Source organism: Protomyctophum bolini, assembly GCF_963924005.1.
Source record: "Protomyctophum bolini genome assembly, chromosome: 5".
Taxonomy (NCBI): domain Eukaryota; kingdom Metazoa; phylum Chordata; class Actinopteri; order Myctophiformes; family Myctophidae; genus Protomyctophum; species Protomyctophum bolini.
The window spans coordinates 28570015-28595045 of record NC_137866.1 but is presented as its reverse complement, the minus strand read 5'-3'; the positions used below and the strand labels follow the sequence as shown (position 1 = coordinate 28595045).

General features: G+C 43.8%; 2 protein-coding genes across 2 annotated transcripts in view; both read left to right on the top strand.

Annotated features, from left to right (window-relative positions):
- Window positions 1–5744, top strand: part of samd10a (sterile alpha motif domain containing 10a) — a 29200-nt gene extending 23456 nt beyond the window's left edge. Inside the window, exons 3-5 of the mRNA XM_080762725.1 lie at window positions 36–207; window positions 2605–2745; window positions 3060–5744. Of these exons, the coding sequence (XP_080618851.1) occupies window positions 36–207; window positions 2605–2745; window positions 3060–3082 (336 nt within the window). The 3' untranslated portion in view covers window positions 3083–5744. The remainder of the gene's footprint in view (window positions 1–35; window positions 208–2604; window positions 2746–3059) is intronic.
- Window positions 5745–8166: 2422 nt separating this feature from the next.
- uckl1a (uridine-cytidine kinase 1-like 1a) lies at window positions 8167–25008 on the top strand (the record flags this gene model as incomplete). Its single annotated transcript, XM_080764148.1, has 15 exons — window positions 8167–8225; window positions 8580–8776; window positions 9544–9650; window positions 10571–10741; window positions 11579–11650; window positions 12819–13008; window positions 14983–15044; window positions 15821–15837; window positions 16904–17002; window positions 19398–19491; window positions 20291–20353; window positions 21029–21151; window positions 21744–21851; window positions 23744–23900; window positions 24938–25008. 15 exons carry the CDS (start codon window positions 8167–8169, stop codon window positions 25006–25008), a joined length of 1590 nt encoding a protein of 529 aa, XP_080620274.1.
- Between the last annotated feature and the right edge of the window lie 23 nt (window positions 25009–25031).

Here is a 25031-nt window from a genome sequence, read left to right as displayed (position 1 = left end):
GTGTGCGTGTGTGTCTCTCTCTCTCCCCTACACAGAATGGTTGCCATAGTGATAACTATGGTCTGTATCACACCAGTCCCGTCCAGCCCAGCCTGGTGCGTCCGGTGGTGGTGTGGTCTCAGCAGGACGTGTGTCGCTGGCTGAAGAAACACTGTCCTCACAACTACCTGACCTATGTGGAGGCCTTCTCTGAGCACGCCATCACAGGTATGACATCACTATGACATCACAACTACCTGACCTATGTGGAGGCCTTCTCTGAGCACGCCATCACAGGTATGACATCACTATGACATCACAACTACCTGACCTATGTGGAGGCCTTCTCTGAGCACGCCATCACAGGTATGACATCACTATGACATCACAACTACCTGACCTATGTGGAGGCCTTCTCTGAGCACGCCATCACAGGTATGACATCACTATGACATCACAACTACCTGACCTATGTGGAGGCCTTCTCTGAGCACGCCATCACAGGTATGACATCACTATGACATCACAACTACCTGACCTATGTGGAGGCCTTCTCTGAACACGCCATTACTGGTATATGACATCACTATGACATCACAACTACCTGACCTATGTGGAGGCCTTCTCTGAGCACGCCATCACAGGTATGACATCACTATGACATCACAACTACCTGACCTATGTGGAGGCCTTCTCTGAACACGCCATTACATGCATATGACATCACTATGACATCACACTATGACATCACAGCATCATTGTCCTCACAACTACCTGACATATGTGGAGGCCTTCTCAAATGTGGAGCATTCTTCCGGGTCCTTCAAACGACACTGAGCAACTTCCATTGAAATGAATAGTCGCTCCTGGTCCGCCCTCTAGTTACTTGCGCAAGCAGAGCGCGCAAGTAATAGTTTCGCCCGGTCCGTATGCACCGTCCCAGCCAACCCGCCACTTTTGATGCGTATGCATTATGCAAATAAAACAGCAAATTGTGCCTGATTTGCTGGGACCAGATTACATACATGACCATATGTCTTACGTCATCATTGAGAGCTAGTCATACACTATATATATGTAATTTGTAAAATAAAATAGCAAATTGTGCCTGATTTGCTGGGACCAGAGTACATGGTGTGTATATGTATAACTAGCTCTCAATGATGACGTAAGAAATATGTGGATTAAAGGACCCAATGCCAGAGTGTAATTGGTCTTCGATTGTGACGTAATGACGATATGTTTTAGTGTTGGGAGGATTAAAGGTAATGTTCCTGTGTATACATGTATGTAACCTGGTCCCAGCAAATCAGGCACAATTTGCTGTTTTATTTGCATACGCATCAAAAGTGGCAGGTTGGCTGGGACGGTTTTTGGCGCAAAGTAACCACAATATACCGCTAATCAACTTACAAATTACATATACATACATATATACATAGTATGTATAACGAGTAAGACGCACGAACGCGGGAAGCGAACGCAGATCGTAAATTGCAATAACAATTAGAATAAATTACGAATTAGTGTCACTCAGCTCCATATATGGGCACAAAAGAGGCCAGGTCCACAACAAACAAATCACTGGCCCCTTTTGTGCCCATATATGGAGCTGAGTGGACCTGGCCCCTTTTGTGCCCATATATGGAGCTGAGTGATTGCTGATGCAACACACTCCATATTTGGATAGCGGGACAGACACACGGACAGACAGACAGACGCACGCACAGACATGATCTGCTAGGTCTCATAGTAAGTGCTCACTGCATTCGCAACTAGCTCTCAATGATGACGTAATAAAGATGTGGATTAAAGGACTCAATGCCAGAGTGTAATTGGTTTTCGATGGTGACGTAATGACGATATGTTTTAGTGTTGTCTGAATTAAAGGTAATGCTCTTATGTATACATGTATGTAATCTGGCAGAAATGCCATATCAGGCACAAGTAGTCATTACGTAACATGCATAAAGTAGGTAGGTAGCAAATAGTTAAACCTAATCAACATTTCAAACGTTCCTTCACAGAGAAACTGAGATTTGACAGTTTGTAGCGGTCGAAAGTACTTGCGCGCTCTGCTTGCGCACTGCTTGCGCACTAGTAGGCCATTTATGGCCTACTAGTGTGCAACAAGCAAGTATGCGCTCAACAGAGTGCAGTTCTAATTGCGAACGCAGTGAGCACTTACTATGAGACCTAGCAGATCATGTCTGTGTGTGTCTGTCTGTCTGTCCGTGTGTCTGTCCCGCTATCCAAATATGGAGTGTGTTGCATCAGCAATGACTCAGCTCCATATATGGGCACAAAAGGGGCCAGGTCCACTCAGCTCCATATATGGGCACAAAAGGGTGTGTGTGTCTGTCCCGAGTGATTTGTCATTTATTCTAATTGTTATTGCAATTTACGATCTGCGTTCGCTTCCCGCGTTCGCGCGTCTTACTCGTTTATATATAGTTTATATAACTATATGGTCTGAACGAACAGAAGCTGTACAGGATGGGCCTGGTTCAGGACACTCTAATGTAGTACCTCTATCCTCCACCAGGCCATGCTCTGCTGCGTCTTAATTAACCGGGATGGGTCTGGTTCAGGACACTCTAATGTAGTACCTCTTTCCTCCACCAGGCCGTGCTCTGCTGCGTCTTAACGAACAGAAGCTGTACAGGATGGGTCTGGTTCAGGACACGCTCAGACAGGAGATTCTGCAGCAGGTTCTACAGCTACAGGTCCAGGAGGAGGGAAGACATCTGCAGCTGCTCAGCAGAGGTGCGTGCGTGTGTGTGTGTGTGTGTGTGTGTGTGTGTGTGTGTGTGTGTGTGTGTGTGTGTGTGTGTGTGTGTGTGTGTGTGTGTGTGTGGCGCGCGTGCGCGTGCATGCGTGCGTGCGTACTCACGTAGATACAGTAGATAGTAAGCGGAAATTAACCCATCTACTGGCTTGCAAGGGCTTCTGGGAAAATGAGTTCAATGCAAGTGAACAGGTGAACAACTCTGTTGTTTCCCCTTCTCGCCCTTAAGGCGTGTTACTGGTAAATATTAATATACGTAGAGTTAAGAACTGTAATTTTCTTCTCTTCACAGGTTCGTTTCGTATCCCGTCGTAGCCTGGCCTGCTCTGTGACACGCTGGAGGAACGGTTGCCATGGATTCTTATATGTGTTTACACGGAGGAAGTGACATCACAGGAGTCACAGAGACACTTCCCATGTGTACGGGGACTGATGGAGGTCAAAAGGTCAAAGTGTCATCACTACTACGACGACCGGCATCCAAACACGTGATTGGACAGCCGCGAGGAGCGATGGGTGTGACACACGACGGCAACCCACTGCACTTCCCCATTATTACATCTGTATGATTTTTACATTCATATCGTCACTGGCAGGCAGAAAGCTTGCAGCTCCATATCTCAACTTTTGTTGAACTTGTAGGTCTGCTATTTTTGAAAAATCGTGAAAATGTAGTGCAAATCTTTGAATATATATTCTTTCAGAGCCAATGTTTTTAACTCAAATCTTTGCTTCTGGGAGGTCCCTGGAACGACATTTTCAGATGGGGGTCGGCGGCCAATTTCATATATTTTTGGGGGTCCTTCACAAGGAAATGATTGAGAACGACTGACATAGAAACATGGGTTTTTCAGAAAACTGTCAAGATTTAGAAGGCATTTGTATAATCGTTCCCAGGACAAAATGGGTTAAAGCGTTGCTGTCCAAAAATAAACAAACTGTCCCGGTGATATTGTCGGGTAATGGTAAAATGGTGCATTTATATAGTGCCTTTATCCAAGGCGCTTTACATAGATTGTGCATTACATTCATCCATTCACACGCAGATGGCTGGTGGAAACCTGCATGCAAGGCACCAACCTGCACATCAGGAGCAATTAGGGCTTCATGGTCTTGTTCAAGGACACTACTATACTCGCTCTGACAGTACGTTTAACAGTGGGAGACCAACGGCGAGCATCGCTTGAATTTCATTGGCTATCGTCGCCCAACAGATGAATTATTTGTATCTTTTCGGCCAACATTCCTCTGCCCACTTTTCGACTATCGCCTGTTCGCCTGCTATCGCCTCTATCGCCAGTAGTTGCCAGGTCCCATTGACAAATAATGCACTTCCGGAAAATTCGTCTGGCTGTCGCCCACTGTTAAGACATACTGTGAGGGAGCAACCTTGCGGGTCCATCAAGGCCACTCTACCCCTGAGCCACCGCCGCCCCCCGGGGAGGTGTCTCTGTATTGTTTACGATAGTCAGTCACTCAAATTTAATACAGTCTGTGTCTGGCGAAGGTTTTACTAATTCGTTGGCGGTAACATTAGCGTTTATTATTTCGCCACCAGTTGATTCATCACATTCATTATGAGTGAAACGGGCGGGATCATTTCATTTGTTTGTTTTTGGAACACAATTCTTATTTGACACGACTTCGGTGCTCTATTATATTGTCTTCATAAATCCAGGCCATGTACTAGTACTTACTTCACCATACTACTGTCACAAATAAGTAGCAGAAATAGCCTATGTGCAAGCTCACTATGCATAATATATCGCAACGCAGTGTGAGATTGCAGATAGGTTATTATTGTTTTTAAAGATTTGTGAAAGTGATGGTTGTCAACCTTGTCAGGCCGCAAATTATCCCCCCCCCAAAAAAAATCATATTTGAACTGAACCCCCCACCCTGACAAGCACTTGGAATTGTAGGAGTTGAAGCATTATAGATTAGGTTTAATCTCTCTAGACAAAACACATTTCCTCCTTGCTTGCCAATGGGTTCCCAGATTGCATTTAGTTTGACTCAGTTCCGCAGATAACATTGTGAAAATAGCAAATCTTTTTACAAGCTTATAACGCCTCGCATTGGCTATTTTCACAATTTTCTTTTCTTATATTATTTGACAAGTTGACCAATGTTTTACCAGTTTTTATAGTATAGTTTGTTGATAACTTTTGATGCAGTAATACAGTCGTTCTTTGTTTCTGTATTAAAGGGGTCACAGAAGTCACTTTACTGTCACCCTATTGAAGCAATGACAGGTTTTAACAAGAGCTTGTAACAAAATAATAATGTTGGATCCATTGGTTATTTTTTCCATTTGCTGAAAGGGAACGACTTCGAACGTATACCCCAATTATGGTGAATAAACTGACATTCTATGATGAATTATGGTGAATAAACTGACATTCTATGATGAATTATGGTGAAAATACAGTGGTGGAAGAAGTTCTACAATATAATAATACTCTTCTCTATGTCAAAATGCCACTGGACTTTTTTCACTCAATAGGCTATTTTAATATAAAAGTGGTTAATGGGCTATGTTATATAATAATAATCTAAGATCTGCAAATATAAAGTTTTAAAATAATTGTAGTGGAGTAAAGAAGTACATTTGCCTCTGATATGGTAGAAGCATAAAGAATTGACAAATGAAATGACAAGTAAAAACTAAAATACCAAACAATTTAACTTAAAGCCTCACTATGTAACTATTTTTAGACCCTCTATATACCCCATACTGTATATTCAGCTATAGTGTAGATTTTCGTCTTACACAAACTCCCATTGACAATGAATGGAGAATTTACATCATAATTTGGACGAGCAAATCGGCTATTTTGTCCTATTGATAATGAATGGATGATGTACGATGATACGATTATGGAGAATAACCTGACATTCTATGATGAATTATGGAGAATAAACTGACACTCTATGACTGTCCCCCATCCCCCCCATCCACTCCCAGCTCTGTCACTGTGTGCGTTTTTTATATTTTACACAGATATTAAACTGTGAATAAAAAACTAAATGTGTTGCTTCTACTTTCATTTATATCTATCTGTCTGCGTGCGCGCACCCACACACACACACACACACACACACACACACACACACACACACACACACACACACACACACACACACACACACACACACACACACACAATGTCCTTGAAATGTCCTCTTGAAATGAATCCTCTTGAAATGAATAAGGTTGAGACTTGAGAGTCACTGACCCACTCACTGCATGGGCTAAAAAACAAACACAAAAAACTACATTACCCATAATCCCACTGCATTTTTATACGGAACTCAATCCCTATGTTTTTTACCCACACGATAGGAAGTGTCAGGAATTCGGATCCCCATGGAAACGGCGCACGGGGGGAACAAATGCATTCCCTCTCGGACAGGTACACGAGTTTATGTTCAACTATTTAACACAATATATAACATACAATGACCACAATAACAATGTAGGGTTTGAATGGCCGTGTTTACAGTGTTTACGTGGAGGGAGGGATTAATGTATAGTGGACTGACTCCTCCTCTCACTCAGACAGAACCAAACAAACAACAGAATGAATGTTGCTGTGCTTGACTGACTCGGTGATGGAATGGAATTAAACTTAACTTCATTCATTATAAATTATAAATCAAACCTGTTCATGATGACATATTAGTCAAGGATCAGGTTTCAGGTCAGGTCCGTCAGGACAACACACATGACACGGTGTATCGGCCGTGTGCGTCTTGCGCGTAAAAGGGGGATGATCGATCGAGGTGCACAATATGCACCCACACGACCAGAGCAATAACAATAATACACAGTGCAGCATCTCGTTAATCTTCTGAAAACAAACATACGATTTTATAGTGCCATTGATCGATATGGAATCGATATATTCACTGGAGATATGGTAGCCTAAGGCTATGAATACACGCATGCTCAGAGGCATAAACCATAGCCTGCCACTCAGACTTTATTCAAATCGCCTGTCAAGGACATATTTTGTAATGGTAGCGATTCAGGGCTGGAGCCAGGCTATAGACCTATAGATAGATTGCAAATTGCGGCTATATTATTAGCCGCAATTTGCAAGGTTTGTTTTTATAGGTTTGTTGATTCTGTTGCAGTGTTGCAAGTATAATACCAGCCATTGATTGACAGCCCATTCATCCAAAGAGAAAAGTCCTATCTGATTGTATTAAACGACATTAAACTCACCAACATTGCTGCTGTATGAAGTTGAGGTTGAATTATCCTCTTTCTATCCAGTTTCATAAAAATCCACCTAGAGTAGACATATATGAGCTACTTTCTCTCTGTGCAGGTGATACAAGTGTTGGAGTTTGGAAGCACTTGTTTTCATTAATGTAAACCTACTGCCTCCTGCATTATGTGCAAATAGGTATATGCACTATGCAGGACTGTTGAGTATCTGAAATCACTCAAAACAAGCAGATTTAGTCGTTGTTGATCTTGTAGATTAGCTATAATTTTTTTTTCGAATAGCCAAAAATAAAATATAATAAAAAATAAAATAAATTAAAACAAGTATAATTGGATTAACATAAAAAAGTGAATACAAAAACAAACGACCCCTCCCTCACACATTAGTAGGACAATATATCAGTCACCAGAATCAGGTATGTCTGTTTCCAATGACTCTTCTTAACATTGTTAAAAATGGGAGTTGGATAATATCAAATTATATAAATGATGACTCAAGCAATTAAAAAAAAAACTGTCTGAGGTGGTGGTGCATGTGCACGTGCACATGCACACAAACAACCAGTAGTAAAGTGAAATACCCCTTTGAGTGGTTGAACTGCCCACCTTGAGAGGCACTAGTAGTAGGTACAGACAGTAGGTGTTGTGGTTCGTGTCGGATCGATGAAGTTGGGAAGCAGGATGTTGTGCAGACAACACAGACAGGTGTCTATTAATACCGCGCTAAAAGAGCTATTTACTGTCCGTTAACTGTGATCCTGTAATCCTTGTTCTAAACACACACCGAAGTGGTCAGAGAGAGAGAGACACAGACAGAGAGAGAGAGAGAGAGAGAGAGAGAGAGAGAATGAATGATGAAGAAGAGCGAGATATCAGTGTGCATTCTGGCCTTGATAACGACGACTTCTCTATAACGATTTGTTTAATTGAGTCAAAGCAGAATACAGATTGAACCTGCATCTAGTTTTGTGTCATAGCCAGGATTGTAAAGCAGGCCTGTCTCCTCTCCTCTCCTGTCCTGTAGTTAGTTAGGTAGTTAGTATAGGTTGCACTGCTGCCATAGTGTGGATCCAGTGTTAATTCAGGGAGTGGTAGTTTGGTAGTTCTAGTTGACGGTGTAATTCTGGAGCGGTCAGGCCGTCACTCCTTCTCAGAGGCAGACATGAGTCTGCTCGGCGGAGCCAGAATCTCTGGCCGCTGGTCCCTGCTGCCTGAACGCAGGTAAGAACCATTTAGACCTGAGGACCATTCTACAAATGCCTTCTAAATCCTGACAGTTTTCTGAAAAATGTTTCTAATCTTTAGGCTATATTTCAAAAGATTTTTTTTAAAGATTTTGTTCTAAATAATTTTATATAAAACAAACAAATCTATGAAATTAGATAAAAAGAAAAGGAGATTGGGTTTGGGTCTCGACCTGAAAAGTTTGGGAACCACTGCTTTAGAGATTCGATCTTCAAGTGGGCCCGGTCTTAATTTGGTCTGTCTGTCTGTCTGTCTGTCTGTCTGTCTGTCTGTCTGTCTGTCTGTCTGCCTGCCTGCCTGCCTGCCTGCCTGCCTGCCTCTCGTGTATAGCGGCAGCGGGGGTGACGACTCGTTGGACCGGCTCCTCCCCCCGGTCGGCGGGGCCCCGCCGCGCAAGAAGAGCTCCGCCTCCATGAGTGCGTCGGAGCCGCCCATCCTCCGCACGGGAACGCGCACCATCTACACGGCGGGCCGCCCTCCGTGGTACAACGAGACCGGGGCGCACTCCAAGGACGCCTTCGTCATCGGTGGGTGTACAGCAGTAGGTTCCCAAAAGTAGCTATACGATGCTAACGCCCGTTCGCGCAATTCTCGCCTTTGCGTTGACTTTGTATGTAATCGCGCTGCTCTAACCATCCAGGTCTGAACACACCTTTAGGGGGTCCCCAGCTAAATGATGACCAGCTAAATGCAAGGTTCCATTTGTACACTCTCAGAGTTAAATTAACTTTGATTTTACAATATAAATTGGGGGGTACTAGAGATAGAAATGCCATTAAATGAGGGGTCCGTAGCCTAATTCATCTCAAACTGGGGGTCCTTGAAATTAAACGGGTTGAGAATCACTGCTAGAGCCGTAAAGATGTTCTCTTATGGGGGGGTCCCTCCATGGCATGTCTTTTCAAATGGGGGGGGGGGGGGGGGCGTCCACGGGCCAATTACTGTCAATTTAGGGGTCTTTGAAGTGAAAAAGTTTGGGAACCAGAGGCTACAGTACCACGCTTATAGCCTCGGTACCCAGGCAGCCTGGGCCAGGCTGTTATTGTCCTTTGCGTTCAGCTCAACACATTTTCAAAATAACCCTACATTGCCTCCAATGATTTGGTCGGTGTTAGCTTGCCACCATTGGTGTGTGAATGCGGGAAGTGAGGACACTGACGTCGACTGTTCGCGGCTTCACCTCTCAATGTATGAATGAACCATTGTAAATCGCTTTGAGCACTTGGAAAAGCGCTATAAAAATGCAATTCATTATTATTATCTGTATGTATGTATATATATATATTCTCTACAGGACTGTGTGGAGGCAGCGCTTCAGGGAAAACCACCGTAGCCAATAAGATCATTGAGGCTTTGGACGTGCCGTGGGTTGTCCTGCTGTCTATGGACTCGTTCTACAAGGTGAGATATTAACACGGAGTACGCCAAACCCGGCGAAACCGTAGGGTTAAATTAGTACCCTAGCCTGCCAAACCCGGAACCTCCGTTTTCCAGGCTTTATATTCTTTAATCAAACCAAGTGGTCTGATTAAAGAACAGACCGAGTGGGACAGTGGCCATTTTGAAGATGCGTGCGCATCCACTTGGATTGTATAGGCTGCATTCAAAGACCTCTATCTCAGAAACGACGATGAGGCGCCATTTCTGGGGAAGACAAAGTCTTTCCAACGGCCTGTAGCAGTAGTGATACTTGCGGTCGGGTTTTTCCACCACCGACCGAGAGAACAACAACCGGTCTTGACACCACACACAGCATTTTGTCATTGTAACATGCGATTACGGATATTTGGCTCTTCAAAGTAAGTGTTACAGACGATAAAACCCTGTCAATACACTATCGAGGGATTAATAAAATGCTGACGGGAATTGTGTTAGGTGCCCGGGGAATTTTTCAGAATAGTGAAAAGCAGATGAGGGAGAGTTTACTCTGTAAACTCCCGCATTTCATTCCCCCCCAGGTGTAAAGGGTGTGTGTGTGTGTGTGTGTGTGTGTGTGTGTGTGTGTGTGTGTGTGTGTGTGTGTGTGTGTGTGTGTGTGTGTGTGTGTGTGTGTGTGTGTGTGTGTGTGTGTGTGTGTGTGTGTGTGTGTGTGTGTGTGTGTGTGTGTGTGTGCGTGCGTGTGTGAATGGGTGAATGTGATACACAATCTATGTGTAAAGCACCTTTGGATAAGTGTGTGTGTGTGTGTGTGTGTGTGTGTGTGTGTGTGTGCGTGCGTGCATGCGTGTGTGAATGGGTGAATGTGATACACAATCTATGTGTAAAGCACCTTTGGATAAAAGGCGCTATATACATTTTGACCAATTATTTTGTCGCTGCAGGTGTTGTCGGCGGAGGAGCAGGCGTTAGCGGCCAGTAACGACTACAACTTTGACCATCCCGGAGCTTTCGACTTTGGGCTGTTGGTCCCCACGCTGAGGAAACTCAAACAGGGCAAGAGCGTGAAGATCCCAGTGTATGACTTCACCACGCACGGACGACACAAAGACTGGGTGAGAGTGGGCTTTCACTTCTAGTGATTTTTACTCCATTTTACTGATTCATGAGTCCTAAGGTCAAGGACCCCTTACCCCTTGGGGCGGCTGTGGCTTAGGAGGCAAGAAACTGAACCCCCCCCACATTGCCTCCAATGAGTCTGTGGGTGTGAGCTCGCCACCATTGGTGTGTGAGGAAGTGAGGACGCTGCTGGGGTCAACTGTTCGCCCGCTTCACCTCCAATGAATGAACCATTGTAAAGCACTCTGAATGCTTGGAAAAGCACCATAAAAATGCCATTCATTACCTGCTGAGAGAGATGTCCTCTCTCAGCATTTGTCACAGGTGTTAACAAATAATTATACTAATGAATGTGCACGTTGGCTCACTGGAAACACTCTGCTACAGCTGTGGGTCTCAAAGTGCGGTCCAGGGACCCTCGTGGGTTCCTTGAGGGGGTTCCAATTGGCCCTTTACAGGTGTGTAACTGTGAGAGTGTACAAATAGAACCAAATGGACCCATAGGTGTCCATTTGTGCATTCAGAGTTATGGGGGTCTTTGAAATTAAAACGTTTGAGAACCATTCTGCTACACTAAATGGAACAAACAGAGCCTTAAATAAATAGTATAATTGGCCAGACCTGTGAAGGAAGTAAGGAAGAGGCCAAATTAATTTCCAATATGGCTGCCGTGCATAGAATGTCACCACTGACATAGAAACAGGATTCAGAAGCCAATTTTCTTTTAGAATCGCCTCAGTCCTAAGTGGGTTAATTAACTGTACCAAAATATTTCACAGTACATTTTGAGTCTGCTTGGAGAATAACCGTGTCCTTTCCTTCCCTCTGCACAGAAAACGGTGTACGGAGCCAGTGTTGTCATATTTGAAGGCATTATGTCCTTCGTCGATAAAGAACTGCTTCAGGTAAGTAAGTCTGTGTGACACTTATTTTTGTTTAGACGCCTTAACAGACAACGTCACGCTGATAAGCACCAGCATGCGTGCGCAGGCCGGCAGTACAAGAACCCCACCTCTCATGAAATGCAATGGAAAAGTTCTAGCTGCACTCACGTGTAAAAAATGCCCCATCAAACTTTCAGATGCTTTTCTTTCTCCCAGTGTGGAGGAAGAATGATTAGGATTTCTATTGTGATCTCTCACTCTTGAAATATATAATGCTGTGTGTGAACAATAATAATTCAAAGCAGTTGTCCTCAAAACCACACCTCCAGTCGCTGTCATAAAAACGGGAGGTGCGCTCATGATCACGGCAGCAGAGCCTGTTTGTCCATGGCTGCACGCGCACCTGCAGCCCATCATGTATAATTTATGCTTCGTCCCGCGATGGCGTCGCGCACACAGACCCCTATCCTCACAACAGTGGCTCCCGCGATGCGATGTGAGCTTGTATATCAGCTGTTCTCTGCGTCCAATTGTTCATGTGTTTAAGAGGTGCCAGTACTTCATTAGACCCCTTGGTGTGGTTGTTATGTGCAATGATGTCTTCCCTTTGTATTTAGGGTTTTTTGGGCTGTGGGTGCGGCTTCAGTTCAGGTGGATCACCACCCATCACCACCCACCAGGCAAACCAGGCATACTTAATGAACTGGTGGGGGTGCCGGTGCCCACATAAACATGACATTTTAACAAATACTGTACACTTTTTTGAAAATAATCTTCATCCTTATATAACAATAACAACAAGTAAAAAATCACGGCACTCCATCTTATAAACAGATGACAAATAACTTATTATCATAGCAGAACGACAGCATCAAGGCCCGCCAAAATACATTATAGTTGACAAAAAAAAAGGACACAAAACCATTTCAGATGACTAAAATGTGACAAAAAAAATATCAATGAAATTGTATTCAAAAGACTAAAACGAAATCAAAAGTTCCCGTGAAAATCAACAGTGACAGTGTCATCATCAATGAGTTAATGATGATGAATCCATGACTGTCATTTAGACCTGAGGACAATTCTACAAAATGTCTTCTTGCTTTAAAACGCCAAAAGGGTGTTCCCGTCCTGAATGGGTTATAATATTATAATGGCGGTTATTATCCATGCTGTGGTGTCGCTGCAGCTCCTGGACATGAAGATCTTCGTGGACACGGACTCGGACATCCGTTTGGTGCGTCGCCTGCGCAGGGACATCACGGAGCGCGGGCGGGACATGGAGGGTGTCATAAAACAGTACAACCAGTTCGTGAAGCCGGCCTTCGAGCAGTACATCGAGCCCACCATGAGGCTGGCAGACCTCGTGGTGCCAAGAGGTAAAGTAAGATCATTATCGGCTTCTCAGAACGTCACTTTCTGGACCAATTTGAGCCTTTTATCTTTTTGAGGGGCGCCAGCCCCTCCTAGGCCCAGCTTTGTCTGTGTGCGTGGGAATTTTAGCAATGATTTGATTGGCTGATCACCCAATAGCGATGATTTGATTGGCTGAGCAAAGTCTGTACATATTGAGGATAAAAAGTGAGGGCGTGGGAGACCGTGCTCCCGTAAGGGAGACAAAAGGCCCCAACGGCCCGGGGGGCCCCAATGGCTCGTGCCGTTTCTCTCACTTTCCCCTCTTCACCGTAGTGAAGAGTGGGAAAAGGGTCGCTCTCCCACTGTTCTCTCCAGGTGGAGTCGGCGGAAATATATTGCTGCCAAACTTTTTCTCCCTCTCTCGGCTCACCCCGAGACCGAGTCTCCAGTTAGCTTAGCGCCTCCAGCTAACATTCCAATAGTAGTCCCGCTCCGGGGAAACGCGAAAGCACTCCTGTCCATCACTGACCCCGAGAATCCTCCACAATCCTCCATTAAGGATAATAACCTGGAGCTCATTATAATTGGCGATTCAACCACAAGAGACATTGTAATCCCAATCCCAAGACCTTTTGTCTCCCGGGCGGTAGAATTACAGATGTCTCCAAATTAGCACGTATTATTATCGACTTCTACCCCTCTGTCCACACTGTTTTTGTTCACATCGGAACGAACAGTGTCCTGGATCGGCAATCGGCCAAACACAGACTAGACTTAGAAGAAATTGCCACCAGCATCGAGTGTCTCAACAAAACCTGTGTTTTCTCTGGTCCCATCCCTGCCCCGTCCAAGAGCACAGAGCACTTTAGCAGGCTCCCCAGTCTGCAGGAATGGCTAACAGAATTTTGTATTGCAACTTGGCATGGCTTCATTGACAATTTCGATACTTTCTGGACTAGAAACAACCTTTACAAACCGGATGGACTACACCCTAACACTACAGGCATTAGACAGCTCACCATGAATTTCATCCGCCATGTTGCCTTCAAGAAATGATGCCTGTTACAGCATGATTCCACTATAGACCCTATACCCTGCAATAATGAGCGTCCTCCTGAGAATCATGCTGATATTCCACTCTCCCTTTCCATCCCTTTTGACCTCTTGACCCCTGACTCCACATCCCTCTCCTGCCCTCTGCCCATCACCGTTCTTATCAGGACTAGACACACTTCATTAAATTTCAATTCCACTCCACGCACAGTCATTCCATCAAACCTCAGTCACATTCCTTGCCTCCCTTTAGCCCCTCCCACTAAGTCTGTTCCACTTAAAATGGCCTTAATCAATGTGAGGTCAGTCTGCAACAAGCCTTTTGTTATAAGCAGGGCTGGACTGGCCACAGGTCGTACCGGGCATATTCCCGCTGGGCCGCGACCGTAGGGAGCCGCCATGATTAAAAAAAAAAATGTCTATCATCAATAGCTCACTAGCCTCAGGCTGTGTCCCTGGCCACTTTAAACATGCAATTATTCAACCCTTAAAAAAACAAGTCTAGATCCGTTAGTCCTCAGTAATTATAGGCCAATCTCCAAACTCGCCTTCATCTCTAAAGTATTAGAAAATGTCAAATGTTAAATCTGTTTTTTGACCTTCTTGATTATGTTGTTCTTATCGCTTGTTGTACTATTTGTCCTTGTATCATTACACTGTCCTGTTTTAATTTGATTGATTTTAATGTGTCCATTGTGCAGCACTTTGTAACCTTGTTAAGAAAGGTGCTTTATAAATAAAATGTACTTACTTACTTGTGTTGTAACAATCTTTATTTTGAGAAGTTACTGTAAATTATAGTACTTATTTTCATTATCTTAATTAGCTCTCTCTCTCTCTCTCTCTCTCTCTCTCTCTCTGTGTGTGTGTGTGTGTGTGTGTGTGTGTGTGTGTGTGTGTGATCTCTCTCTCTCTCTCTCTCTCTCTCTCTCTCTCTCTCTCAGGAGGTGGTAACATGGTAGCCATTGACCTGATAGTTCAACATGTCCACAGTCAGTTGGAGGAGGTGAGTTGCTGGTTCCACAGCGCCACCGTTTGGCCGAATGTTATGGTGATACTATAGTTATAGGCATTTATTAGAAATGCCGGTAGTGGAAATTAGGGATGTCCCGATTATAGCAGACTCCTCACTCAAATGTGCACTTGCAGTTTGGGCAACTCGAAAGCAAATTCCACATGCCCCAACATTTTATTTACCTGCCATAGTGTCAACCCCTTACACTCCTGTGTCGGATCGGTGGTTAGACTGGCATATTCACCGATACCGATATGACCAATAAGGGCCAATACAGATACTTTTCCGATGCCTATATAGTATCGGGAGATTAGGATTTAGAAGGCGTTTTAAATTGACATTTTGCTACTTTGCTTTGTAAAATGTTAATTTGTCATGAATGGTTGTATTCTCTCACCCTACTCCCTACATCAGGGGTTCTCAACCCGTGGGTCGCGACCCCTAGGGGGGTAGCCAACTTATTGTGTGGGGTCCCCAAATTATAAAAAATAAAATAAAAAAATTAATTGCAACTGAATGGCTGGAAAATGGAAATGATAGTACACATAGTACATGCATAAACTTTCCTTAATGATTATATCTGGTTTCAGTATTCATTTATGATATATATTCTCTAATATTAAGGTTATTTCTTTGGGGGGCGAGATATGGCCAAAGCATTTCCGGCGGTCCCCAGCCAAAAAGGTTGAGAACCCCTGCCCTACATGTACAATGTTAATTTGTCATGAATGGTTTCTCTTCTCTCTCACCCTACTCCCTACATGCAGCGTGAGCTCAGTGTCAGGTAGGATGCTGCTGACATGTGGAATAATCATTTTTTTTTTCATTCATTCATTCATTCATTCATTCAAACCTTTATTTATTCTCGAGAGACATTGAGGTTTCCCTCATTTGCAGTGTCGTCGAGATACAGTACAACATAATGCAACATTGTCAAACCAATAAACAAAAACAACAAAACAGAACAGCAACATTTCCTCATTGTGTGTTCTAATACATGTTTAAAAATAGTTGCAGACACTTGGGGGTAAGTCTTCAATAAAAAATTGTATGTAATGGGAGAGCAGATCTTTAATTTAAGCTGTAGGTAATTCCACGTGGTATATATTATTAATAATAATAATCAACCCACCTTTTGTTGTTTTTATCATTGTTGCAGACCAGTGGTTCTCAGACATCTTCATGTCAAAGACCCCCAAATGAACCATACCTTCAACCATACCATTCAATTCAATTTTATCAAAGTGTTAAATCACAACAAGTTGTCTCAAGACGCTCTATATGTAGAGCGACAAAGCACCCCTCGCCACATTTTTCACACTTTGCAAGACGGGTCGCTCCAATGAACGGCAGCGGGCAATCGGTATTGATTTCGTCGACTAAAACTAAGAAGAAAAATGTTCGTCGACTACCTTTTTTCACTCACGGAAACTAAATTAAAACTAAGCTATGATGACTAAAACTAAGACTAAATATATTGACAATTTCGTCGACAAATAAAAACTAGACTAAAATGTTAGGAAGGGACTAGTGGACAAGAGATCCACTATAAGTGATTTTACACCTGGTTGCATGCGACGCGTTGTGAGCTTGTAGATCTGCTATTTTCAGCAAGTGTAAAAATCAAGGCCCGTCAAAATACATTTTAGTCGACTAAATCAGCCGTAGATTTAGTCGACTATAGTGACTAAAACTAGAGGAAAACTATTCAAAAGACTGACTAAAATTAAATAAAAAATTGCTGCCAAAAACAACACTGCGGCCAATGAGGCATCCTTCTTTTTCTATCTATGGCTCGATGAAACGGTTAGAAGTCACATGACCATACTGACTCCTCCTCCCCCACACAGGGCGGTGTTGGCGTCCGGCCAGCAGACTCAGCCCCTCCCCCAGACGCTCAGCGTGTTGGAGAGCACACCGCAGGTTCGAGGCCTGCACACCATCATCCGGTACGTACCGTGAAGCAGTGGTTCTCAAACGTCTTCATGTCAAGCACCGACCCCACACACTAATTAGCCTGCAGACCCCCATTTGAAAAGCTATGCCAGCAACCCCCCATAATTATAAGAGAAGATTTTTACGGTTCTAGCAGTGATTCTCAACCCGTTTAATTTCAAGGACCCCCAGTTTGACATGAATTAGTCTACGGACCCCCATTTAATGGCATTTCTAATCTCTGGGACCCCCGATTTATATTGTAAAATCAATGTTAATTTAACTGAGAGTTACAGACCCACAAGTGTCCATTTGGTTGAAAACTATCATTTAGCTGGGGACCCCCTGGAACTCCCTCAAGGACCCCTAGGGGTCCCCGGACCACACTTTGGGAACCACTGCCGTAAAGTAAATACAGCAGCCTACGTACCGTACGTAGGCTGCTGTATTTACAGTAACAATTCAAACTTTATAGCACGCTCAAACCCCAAAGGGCTGTACAGGTCAAGAAACAATACAACAAAGCAATACAATATGTATGAACTATATAATCAGTAGCATAATCAGAATCGGACAACATATCAGGCCTAAAAATGCAATATCGGTATCGGAACGGTCTCAAAATAATCTAATAATATTTTTTTGAATCAGTTTTCACCAGCAAAAAAAGGAAAAATAAAAAGATTCATCAATGAGTTCAATTTAAATGAAACGTGTCTAGTACCTCTAGTTAGTCTAGTCTATAGAACCGTGGTTTTCAACCCGTTTCATTTCAATTGGGTCCATTATTTATTGGGCTTTTGAACCACGGACCACTATTTGATGAGATAACAGGCCAACGCTGATCAAAATAACTTGACCTCTAATTGTGTAGACTTTTTGTAAATTAAGTAATGCAGATGCTTAACAATAATTTAGCTCTTGAGATCGTAAAATGAAACCAAATGGAACCAGAAGGGTCCATTTGGTTTCATTTTACGCTCTCAAGAGTTAAAGATCTAGAAGGGTCGATTTGGTTACCAACTTTCCATCATTTAGCTGGGGACCACCTGGGATCTCCTCAAGGACCACTGGTGGTCCCCGGACCACTGGTTGAAAACCACTGGCCTAGAACAAATGCCAAATTTTAAAACTTGGAAAAGATACCTGTAGGCTATTTATTGATTGATTGAATACTTTATTAACAGGCTTTGGGCCTAGGCCCTATTCCATTGTGGTCCTCTGTTTAATATCGAAATTGGTCAGAATCGATATCGGCAGATATGACCCTGCAAATAATCGGATATCGGTCATAATGTCATAACCGTGCACCACTAAATCAAACACAATACAACGGGAGATGATCAAGTCCAAATTAAGTCAGAGTCAAATCATGAGGGTTATTTCCCAAATCTCCACATTTCTGGCTAGTTTAAAGGCCGGATGCTCAGAAGAAGAAAATAATCACACTCGTGTGAAGTGAGGGGCGCCCGCTGTGGCTGCCACATGACGTCACTGCTTAAAGAAGAATTCCATGCTAGAAGGCTTTCTTACCTTTATTTGTAGTTGTTACGTCCCCACCAAAGAGGTCTAGGTGTTATTTTATGCAAAAGTGCATTATTGGCTATTTCCCCTACCATAAGCCCTCAATGAATTGAATGTCACATTCATTGGTGTTAATTTGCTTATTTCCATCGCTTAAAAATCATTTTTTTTGTATCCTCTCTTCATAATGTAAATAGTATCCCAAGCGGCACACTTTACTACTTATTTCAATGGAAATATGCGAATTAGCACAAAAATCCAACCCCTATTGAGGGCACTTTTGCACAAAATAACACCTGGACCTCTTTGGTGGGGACGTAACAACTACAAATAAAGGTAAGAAATCCTTCTAGCATGGAATTCTCCTTTAAAGCAAACATTAAAAGTCCATAGACTTGGCTGCAATTTCTGAAAGCCTGATGTTGGAGGGGCCATAAAATAAAATCACAAAGAATAGCTGGTTTTAATTCAGCTTGACTTTGGCTGTACTGCATGGTACTTTAGCACCCCCAAGAGGACAAGATTTTAACCGGCTCAAACAGCTCAAAATAAACTGACCAGGCTGGTATTGAATCTGTGTCTCAAATCAAATGTCTGATGGTTTAAAATACAGTAAAAGAGCTGACACTTTAATAGACTTATTATCATGATCTTGCAAGGTATATATAGATTTAAGTTGGGCGAAATACTTTTCTGTACATGGTAGCGCTTTACCTTTGGGATGATATAGAATACAGACAGACAGACAGACAGACAGACAGACAGACAGACAGACAGACAGCAATACAAGATGTGTATTGTTCTATACTGTATTCTTAACATATAACATATAATTAACCATATGTATTTTTGCTATGATGTTTCTTCTATGTAATTTGTTTTAAGGAACAAGGAGACCAGCAGAGATGAGTTCATCTTCTACTCCAAGAGACTGATGAGGCTGCTGATAGAACACGCTCTGACCTTCCTACCGTCTCAGGTGAGTTTATAGTTTCATTTTATAGATATTCCACTGTTACTTATGATTCTTGAAGTCTATTTTTATGCATTTGATTGCGAATGCAGTGAGCACTTACTATGAGACCTAGCAGATCATGTCTGTCCGTGCGTGCGTGTGTCCCCCCTTTGTGCCCATATATGGAGCTGAGTGATTTGTTTGTGATTGATGCAACACACTCCATATTTAGACGTATAGCTGCTTTGGGGACTCCTTATATGGTTATGGCTAAGTTAAAAACTTAACTTAAAAATAACTTAAAAACTTAACTTAAAAATAACTTAACTTAAAAAAATAATAACTTAAAAATCTTTAAAAAACCCAAATATGTACGAGCTGCGTTCGCTTCCCGCGTCTTACTGGTGTATTACCATGTGTTGTTCTTACTTACTGTAAATCGCTCTAGATTAAGAGCGTCTGCTAAATGCCTAAATTGTTTATATATACTCTGTTGTACAACGGTGTCACGAGCCAAAAAATAGCTGCTCTACAAGCTCACAACATGTCGCATTGTGGTGCTATGCGGCACCCAGATAGTGACTTTGTGTGTGTGTGTGTGTGTGTGTGTGTGTGTGTGTGTGTGTGTGTGTGTGTGTGTTGTTGTTTTTAGCTTGTTTGTTGGTTGGTTTGTTTGATTGATTGATTGAATAACAGTTTGCAGATTGTCAGAGGCATGGTTTTCAATGATTGTTAATCGGATAACACAAAAAGCCCTGCAGGGGGATAGTTTCCACTGTGGTCCTGTGTGTTCAATTCACTAGGTTTTGTTTGTTTGTAACAGCCGTGCACCGTTCAGACTCCACAAGGTGAAGGCTACGAAGGTCGTACCAACAACGGGAAAGGGGTGAGTGAACGTTGTGATGTTGTTCTGACTCCACATGGTGCTGGAACGGACCCTCACAGGTCCATTTGGTTCCATTTGTACACTGTCCGTCAGAGTTATGGGAGGTCAAATGTAAAATGTTTGAGAACCATGCGTGTCTCCTGTTATGTTGAACATACGTGTGTAGAAGATGCCATGTGTCTATGTTATGTTCACAAAAAAAAACGTTTTAAGACCAGTCCGCACAAGTGCAAATCCTTGCAACATGCAACTCCTTCTCCCTGCAACATGCGCTACACGTAAAAAAATAGCAGATCTATGAGCTTGTAGATCTGCTATTTTTCAAATTCTTAAAACACCAAAAGGGGTTCCCGTCCAACTGTTTTGTTGCAAGGAGTTGTGACTATAGTTGTGCATCAGTGCGGTCTGGCCTTAAGATGTTCATGTTGTGTGTAATGTGCAGACCACAGGCGTGCCTGTTGTGTTCATGGTGTGTGTGTGTGTGTGTGTGTGTGTGTGTGTGTGTGTGTGTGTGTGTGTGTGTGTGTGTGTGTGTGTGTGTGTGTGTGTGTGTGTGTGTGTGTGTGTGTGTGTGTGTGTGTGTGTGTGTGTGTGTGTGTGTGTGTGTGTGTGTGTGTGTGTGTGTGTGTGTGTGTGTGTGTGTGTGCGTGCGTGTGCGTGTGCGCGTGTATGCAGATCACCGGTGTGTCCGTTCTCCGGGCGGGGGAGACCATGGAGCCTGCTCTCAGGGCGGTCTGTAAGGATGTTCGCATCGGAAAGATCCTCATCCAGACCAACATGGACTCTGGAGAGCCTGAGGTTAGATCTATAGATCCTCATTCAGACCACCCTGAGGTTAGATCTCTACTATAGATCCTCATACTCTGGAGAGCCTGAGGTTAGATCTATAGATCCTCATACTCTGGAGAGCCTGAGGTTAGATCTATAGATCCTCATACTCTGGAGAGCCTGAGGTTAGATCTATAGATCCTCATACTCTGGAGAGCCTGAGGTTAGATCTATAGAAGAACTGCACAGATACATGAATGAACTGATAAGAACTCACACCTGCACTATTATGCTTGCATTGCACCTTCCTTAATCTGTTGTATGGAACACAGTCTACTACTGTGAAGTTGTTCGTTCACCTTCCTTAAGCTGTTGTATATATGGAACATAATAGCCTAATATGAAGTTGTTTAAACAAAGTTCGCTACTACAGGGAAAACATACAGTATGCACATGTATATAATTATTACGACGATAATTTTTTCTGTCTGTCTGTCTGTCTGTCTGTCTGTCTGTCTGTCTGTCTGTCTGTCTGTCTGTCTGTCTGTCTGTCTGTCTGTCTGTCTGTCTGTCTGTCTGTCTGTCTGTCTGTCTGTCTGTCTGTCTCCATGGTAACCATCAGCTTCACTACCTGCGTCTGCCCAAAGACATCAGTGACGACCACGTCATCCTGATGGACAGCACTGTGTCCACAGGAGCCGCCGCCATGATGGCTGTGAGAGTTCTGCTGGTACGTAGATATATACATACACCGGTCCATGACAGTCTGTTAATGTCCTCTGTCCCCCGTAGGACCATGATGTCCAGGAGGACAGTGTTAATGTCTTCTGTCTCTGTAGGACCATGATGTCCATGAGGACAGTGTTAATGTCCTCTGTCCCCCGTAGGACCATGATGTCCAGGAGGACAGTGTTAATGTCCTCTGTCCCCCGTAGGACCATGATGTCCATGAGGACAGTGTTAATGTCTTCTGTCTCTGTAGGACCATGATGTCCATGAGGACAGTGTTAATGTCCTCTGTCCCCCGTAGGACCATGATGTCCATGAGGACAGTGTTAATGTCCTCTGTCTCTGTAGGACCATGATGTCCATGAGGACAGTGTTAATGTCTTCTGTCTCTGTAGGACCATGATGTCCTTGAGGACAGTGTTAATGTCCTCTGTCTCTGTAGGACCATGATGTCCATGAGGACAATGTTAATGTCTTCTGTCTCTGTAGGACCATGATGTCCATGAGGACAGTGTTAATGTCCTCTGTCTCTGTAGGACCATGATGTCCATGAGGACAATGTTAATGTCTTCTGTCTCTGTAGGACCATGATGTCCATGAGGACAGTGTTAATGTCCTCTGTCTCTGTAGGACTATGATGTCCATGAGGACAGTGTTAATGTCTTATGTCTCTGTAGGACCATGATGTCCATGAGGACAGTGTTAATGTCCTCTGTCTGTCTCTGTAGGACCATGATGTCCATGAGGACAGTGTTAATGTCCTCTGTCTGTCTCTGTAGGACCATGATGTCCATGAGGACAGTGTTAATGTCCTCTGTCTCTGTAGGACCATGATGTCCTTGAGGACAGTGTTAATGTCTTCTGTCTGTCTCTGTAGGACCATGATGTCCATGAGGACAGTGTTAATGTCTTATGTCTCTGTAGGACCATGATGTACAGGAGGACAGTGTTAATGTCTTCTGTCTCTGTAGGACCATGATGTCCTTGAGGACAGTGTTAATGTCTTATGTCTCTGTAGGACTGTGATGTCCATGAGGACAGTGTTAATGTCCTCTGTCTCTGTAGGACCATGATGTCCTTGAGGACAGTGTTAATGTCTTCTGTCTCTGTAGGACCATGATGTCCATGAGGACAGTGTTAATGTCTTCTGTCTCTGTAGGACCATGATGTCCATGAGGACAGTGTTAATGTCCTCTGTCTCTGTAGGACCATGATGTCCATGAGGACAGTGTTAATGTCCTATGTCTGTCTCTGTAGGACCATGATGTCCTTGAGGACAGTGTTAATGTCTTATGTCTCTGTAGGACCATGATGTCCATGAGGACAGTGTTAATGTCCTCTGTCTCTGTAGGACTATGATGTCCATGAGGACAGTGTTAATGTCTTATGTCTCTGTAGGACCATGATGTCCATGAGGACAGTGTTAATGTCCTCTGTCTCTGTAGGACCATGCTGTCCATGAGGACAGTGTTAATGTCCTCTGTCTGTCTCTGTAGGACCATGATGTCCATGAGGACAGTGTTAATGTCCTCTGTCTGTCTCTGTAGGAACATGATGTCCATGAGGACAGTGTTAATGTCTTATGTCTCTGTAGGACCATGATGTCCATGAGGACAGTGTTAATGTCCTCTGTCTCTGTAGGACCATGATGTCCTTGAGGACAGTGTTAATGTCCTCTGTCTGTCTCTGTAGGACCATGATGTCCATGAGGACAGTGTTAATGTCTGTCTGTCTCTGTAGGACCATGATGTCCATGAGGACAGTGTTAATGTCTTATGTCTGTCTCTGTAGGACCATGATGTCCATGAGGACAGTGTTAATGTCCTCTGTCTGTCTCTGTAGGACCATGATGTCCAGGAGGACAGTGTTAATGTCCTCTGTCTGTCTCTGTAGGACCATGATGTCCAGGAGGACAGGATCGTGCTGGTCTCTCTGCTCATGGCGGAGCTGGGCGTTCACTCGGTGGCGTACGCCTTCCCTCACATCAAGATCATCACCACGGCCGTGGACAAGAGTCTGGACGACTGGCTGCACCTCATCCCCGGCATCGGTGCGTACTTAGTGGTCATATCGTCCCTGGCATCGATATGTCTGTGTGGTAGTGTCCGTATCGTCCCTGGCATCGATATGTCTGTGTGGTAGTGTCCGTATCGTCACTGGCATCGATATGTCTGTGTGGTAGTGTCCATATCGTCCCTGGCATCGATATGTCTGTGTGGTAGTGTCCATATCGTCCCTGGCATCGATATGTCTGTGTGGTAGTGTCCGTATCGTCCCTGGCATCGATATGTCTGTGTGGTGGTGTCCATATCGTCCCTGGCATCGATACGTCTGTGTGGTAGTGTCCATATCGTCCCTGGCATCGATATGTCTGTGTGGTAGTGTCCGTATCGTCCCTGGCATCGATGTGTTTGTGTGGTAGTGTCCATATCGTCCCTGGCATAGATATTTCTGTGTGGTAGTATCTATATCGTCCCTGGCATCGATATACCTACGTCTGTGTGGTGCAGTGGTTCTCAATGGGCTCTATGCACACGAGCCATTTTGGAAAGAACTCAGGTCCTGTCCCTACTTCCTTCACAGGTGTTACCGCTGATACTAATGAAGGCTCTGTTCCACTCTGGTCAAACAGAGTCAGTGTTAATGATACTAATGAAGGCTCTGTTCCACTCTGGTCAAACGGAGTCAGTGTTAATGATACTAATGAAGGCTCTGTTCCATTCTGGTCAGACAGACTTGGTGTTAATTATAGTAATGAAGGCTCTGTTCCATTCTGGTCAAACAGAGTCAGGGTCAGGTATTTAAATACCGCGTTGGCTCCCGCTCCGGGGCTCTATTCCAAATGGCCCCGTGGCGTACGGTGTGTATATTTGTGTGTATTCATAGGTCATGTTTATGTGATTCCAGGGGACTTTGGGGACCGGTACTTTGTGTGTGTATTCATAGGTCATGTTTATGTGATTCCAGGGGACTTTGGGGACCGGTACTTTGTGTGTGTATTCATAGGTCATGTTTATGTGATTCCAGGGGACTTTGGGGACCGGTACTTTGTGTGTGTATTCATAGGTCATGTTTTTGTGATTCCAGGGGACTTTGGGGACCGGTACTTTGGGACGGACGGATCTGACAACTGGAGTGAGGAAGAGCCGTCATGTTAGCAACACACAGTTAAAGGTAGTCT